The sequence below is a fragment of the Corylus avellana genome, chromosome 4 (assembly GCF_965113065.1).
Source record: "Corylus avellana chromosome 4, dhCorAvel1.hap1.2, whole genome shotgun sequence".
NCBI classification, from domain to species: domain Eukaryota; kingdom Viridiplantae; phylum Streptophyta; class Magnoliopsida; order Fagales; family Betulaceae; genus Corylus; species Corylus avellana.
This window is the reverse complement of record NC_142493.1, coordinates 19447910-19452976: the sequence shown is the minus strand read 5'-3', so window position 1 is coordinate 19452976 and position 5067 is coordinate 19447910. Positions and strand designations below refer to the sequence as shown.

Genomic DNA, 5067 nt, shown 5'->3' with positions numbered 1-5067 from the left:
ATTGATCTGAGTCCCTTTCATCATTTCTTTATTTCATAATGAGAAACTGTAAATTCGACGAGTTTAGTGGCGAATGATTACAACCCATTAGATATTTTACTTAAAGCGGAAAGAGATTTTTATTATCTGTGTTGGAGTTATCCTATATCTATTGTGAAATAGGTTGATAATTAATTTATAAGTGTGACAGAAGGCTTCACTTTTTAAGCTAACTTTTAAAGTTAAGAGAAGACTAAAACCATTCAACACTGGTATCAGAGCTCAGGTTTAACTGAAAAGTTTCGGCCTAACAGTTCATGGGAGAAACAAGTTGTCTCTATTCCAACCTAGGGCCCGATGTATAAGAGGAAGATTACTGGAGTTATCCCACATCGGTTGTAGAAGGAGCTGGTGGTCACTTTATAAGTGAAGGAATGTCTCACCTCTTAAATTAACTTTTGGGGTTGAAAGAAACTCAAGATCACCCAACAATTTGTTATAGCTTTTGCATTTTCTTTTATTTTTTTGCCTCTACAAAACACTCCATAGTGAGTTTTATACTTCGAAATATATAATAGGATATATAAAAGAGAAAGAAAAAAAAAAAAGAGTGGAAAGAAAGAAAAAGAAGATGAAGATTGTTAGGGTTACATTTTGAATATAATAATGTGTGATTTGTAATACAAAAAGATATCCCTATTTCTCGAAAAAATGAAATAAGCAAGTATGGTAACTTAAACTAAAGCTCAGTTTGTTTATGAGTAAAATGATTTTTGAAAATAAATAAATAAAATTGTATTTTCCATGTTTGGTATGAGAAAAAAAAAAAAAAAAAAAAAGTCAAACCGAAAACATTTTTAATTTGACAATAAAACCTTATGTAATTCAATCAAATGGTTTTCATTTTTTAAAATCATAAATCATTTTTCGAGCTTGGCCTGTTCATTATCAAAACGTTGGACCACCACCGGAGGTTGCCGAATGTTACCAGCTGTTTTTTACCATCGCTCATTTTCCATACAAACCAAACCCCAAAAAATATTTTTAAAATTTTTTCTTTTTTTTTTTGAAAATATTTTTCAACTAAAAACACACTACTTCAAAACAAAAGAAGCTTAAATAAGAAGAGAATAATGATAAACTTAGAAGGAAAGTAAATAAAGAAAATAGATGAGAAATATCGTAACACTATGCATAATGCATGACAAGTAGTTTTCAGACATCAATGTTTGAAAGGTAGAGAGTAAGCATGAAAGGACCACAAACCCTCCATTTCCTTTTCACATTCAGAACATCGTCCTGAATCTCCGCAAACCCTATTCCTTCAGTAGCGTTGAAATCACTTTTTTACCAAATTAACTCCTGTGTAAACCTTAATTAGTCCCCCCTGAAGTCCCTAATCCCTATTCAAAAAGTAATCTCTATTTTGAGAGGCCACACAAACCCCTTCAGAAGTCCCCACAGCTAGAAAGAGGCCCTACAAATTCTTATTCTACAATGAGTGTTATGTTTTCATCAGGCTAATCAAATATTATATACCTCCCATTGAGATTAAACTATAGTAATTGCTCTAATCTAGATGAAGGCAATGAAACTTACCAATTAAGAGGGAATACCAATAAGTAACACAAAAAGGAGGGAAAAGCAGAATCACAAAGAACCCAAACTCAGAAGAGTTGAGATGCAAAAAGAAAAAAAGAAACCATCTTTATTTGCATAGGCTACTCAAAACTCTAAATTGAAACTGGTTTGTTTAAGTTTAGTGAGATGGGCAAAAGATTTTAAAGGATGGGTTTTGAAAAAGGTAAACAAGAAAAAAGGTTAGGTGGGTAAAGGATTAATGATATAATCCACATAGCCGTGGGGGAGTGATATGAACACAAAAGAGGATGATAAAAGTGAACCTTTTCGAGAAAGTGAAAATCACAACAAAGAAGTTGACATGAGTGAGCCTTTTTTTCACCTTCTCATGATTGTTATTATGCTTTTCTTTCCAACTCACTTTAAAAGAGGATTCGGTAATACTTGTGGTGTTGAGGAAACAAACGTATTACTTGTTTGTATGAATTTATGCATCGCAAAAGCACATATTCTCATTTTCCGCCATTTCTCAGACTTGCCAATTGCAGCAAAGCGGCAGAAACTGAGGATTCAATTTCAGATGGCTACTTGGGTCTTCCAGTTTCCCCAAATATTTCTACGGAGAGAGAGAGTTCTTGAAAATTCTTATTACTGCAAAGATATATATACTTGATACATAAGCATAAATAGACATTAACCTTTTTGATTCACCCTGGAAATTACAAAAAAGATTCCACCCAAAAAGAAAAGGGAGAGAGAGAGAGAGAGAGAGGGAGATTTAAAATTAAAAAAAAAAAGAAAAAAAAAGAAAAAGAAAAAGAAAAAGAAGGAAGAAGAAGATTGGGGAGACACAAAGGAAGGACAGCGGTAGGTACTCACCCAGTGTGTGTCAGGGGTAACCCACCCAGCTCAGCAAAACACATTTGACAGCCCAGTCCAGTCCACTAAAGCCATGGTGGTGGTGGGGGACTGAAATATTAAAAAAAAAAAAAAAAAAAAAAAAAAACGAGTTGATGTGACTCACTGAGTTGACTCAGTGTACCAAAGCGGCGCTGGAGGCGGCGAGTTGCCATGCGGAGGTGGCGATAAGCGGGCGAGTGTGCCAGCCCAGCATCAGACACCCATTGTTCTCTTCCACTCTGTAACCATCCCCGCCGGCGAACAAGGCCAGCAACATGCTCGCCTGCTTGAACGCGTTCGAACCCAGGTGAACCGGCGCGAACCCGGCCGAACCCATCCGACCACGCCACTGCGTCGTCGTTTCGTGCCGCTCCACGCGGTCCAACCCCTCGCACGCCACTACGTTGCATATCTGCTTCCCCAGGTACACCTCCGACATCACCTTGTCGTTGCTGCTCGCCGAACCCTCGAGCGAGTCGAACATGGTGGAGTAGTAGTGCAACGACTCCGTGAATCGGTCAACGAAAACCGGACCGTTGTGATTCGCCTCCTGTTCCACCACCGTCACGATATCCGGTTTCATCTGCTTAACCACCGACAACACTTTCTCGATCGCTCCGGGCCGAGCCAACAGCTTGTGCAACTCGAACACAGAGTTCACCGCAACCGACTCCACCTCGCTCGGCCTCAGCTCAAGCATCGAGGCGTCGAGATCGGCCAGACTGTTGGCGACGAACCCTCTGTACTCGAACTCCACGTTGATGGTCTCCGCCAGCTGGGCCAGCTTCCAGCCTACTTCCTGGAGATGGTCCGAATTATCCGGGGCGGGAGGCCCAATACCGGTCAGGCGGAAAGCAGGCGGGCCACCGGGGCGGAGAGCCAGGGCTTGCATGAGAGCCGGCCACTGAATGCCTTGGTTCATGGAAAAATCGATAACGTGGACGCGCGTCTTGCCCTCGAAGGCTTCGAGGATGGCCTGGTTGGCCGTGAAATGGGCGAATTTGAGGTACGGACATGTTTCGTAGAAGTGCATCTGGAGGATATCGGAGAGCGAGTGGTCTATAGGGTTCTGAGGGTACACCCTGTAGATTCGGCGAGCCAGGGCCTCCGCGAAGTACGTGGCGACCTTTCTCATAGCGCCGGCTTGGGACACGGCCAAGAATCCGATCTGCTTGACCAGGGCCTCAGCGAGGTTGAGGTTGTTCTGTTGTACGGCCTCGGCGCAAGCCAACAGGGCGTGGACGAGCCGAATTCCGTTCTCTTGCGAGTCGATGAGCACGACAGGGCGAGTGGAGTCGCTGGGAACAGTTAAACCGCCGCCTCCTATACAAGAAGAACCCGAGAAATAATTTTCTGGATTTGACCCGGACCCGGACGAGGGTTTCAATCGCTTGGACGACGGAGATTCGATCTGAGAGTTTCGGCTATGGCTATGACTATGGCTATGGCTCTGGCTCTGGCTCTGGCTTTGGGGTTGACTATACAAGGCCTTACCGGGAATAGCTTTGAGATCATAATCGGAAGTAGAGGATTCTTCGAACACTCCTCGTCTCGGATTATTATTACTATTTTGCGGATCGAAATCGATGGAGGTGATGGTGGAGGAGTCTGCCTGACCCAAAAACGAATCGTCGAGAGAAACCGGAGGTGCCCGGGCGCCGGCGGCGGGCGGCACCATGGGATCGAATTGATTGGGAGGTGGGGGGTGTAACTCGGAGAGCATACTCTGGAGCCATGTGGACAGATCGGAGGGATTGTAATGAACGGTATCAGACGCAAGATGAGAGAGGCCGTCTCCCTGAGCATTACCCATCAAATCCTCGAGAAGCTCCAGCTTCTGGGCCACCTCCGCCATGTCGGAGGACCGCACTTGATACCCCAACACGGCCAAGAGCTCGTCCACGCCACCGTCCTGCTGTTGGGTATCGTCCTCCCAGCGCATCTTGGCTTTGCCAATATTGCTAGAGCTGGCAGTCGCCGCCGCGTTAGAAGATTCCGGCAGCGAGTGGAGATGAGGATCCAGCTCTCTCTTCATGGCTTCTGCTCCTTTTTGCTAACTTTCTTTTACGCTTCGCTTCGGCTGCGGCTGCGGCTGCTCCTCTGCTCCGAAACCAACTGCGTGAAGAATCTGGGCATTGGGGATTGGGGGGTTTTGCTTGGTTTTTCACTCCTACTACCACTTCATCATCAAAGGAGAAAAATAAAAATAAGAATATAATTGAAAGGACTAAAATATATGAAAGGGATAAATATGAAAAAAAAACGCTCGTGATGGGGCGCGATCTCCAATGATCCCACACCGGGCTCTCAACAACAACTGCTACTTCAACAGCTCAAGTAGAGATAAAGATGGAATTATTTTACATTTTCCATTTTCCTTTTCTTTTTTATATTTCAATTTGAATTTTTTTTTTTTTAACTTCTACTTTTGTATATGGCACATGATTTAGGGTTCTGACTTAATAATAGTTAAGTAGGTCAGTCTGAGTTACTTACTATAAAGTAATTAATGGCACTCTTAACGTGGAAGGGAAAAGATGCATGCCCCTCCTAGTGGCACCCATTAATTATTAACTATGCTTGCCTAGTAATGTAATTTAAGCGGGA

At 43.1% G+C, this 5067-nt stretch overlaps 1 protein-coding gene across 1 annotated transcript; it reads right to left on the bottom strand.

The window, feature by feature from the left end:
- Positions 1-2239: 2239 nt before the first annotated feature.
- Positions 2240-4803, bottom strand: LOC132178705 (DELLA protein GAIP-B-like). The gene has a single exon (XM_059591221.2). It carries the CDS (start codon positions 4493-4495, stop codon positions 2594-2596), a length of 1902 nt encoding a protein of 633 aa, XP_059447204.1. The 5' UTR covers positions 4496-4803; the 3' UTR covers positions 2240-2593.
- Positions 4804-5067: the final 264 nt, after the last annotated feature.

Coding starts and splice junctions, on each gene's coding strand:
- LOC132178705 (XM_059591221.2), bottom strand. CDS start 4,495: ATGAAGAGAGAGCTGGATCCTCATCTCCACTCGCTGCCGGAATCTTCT.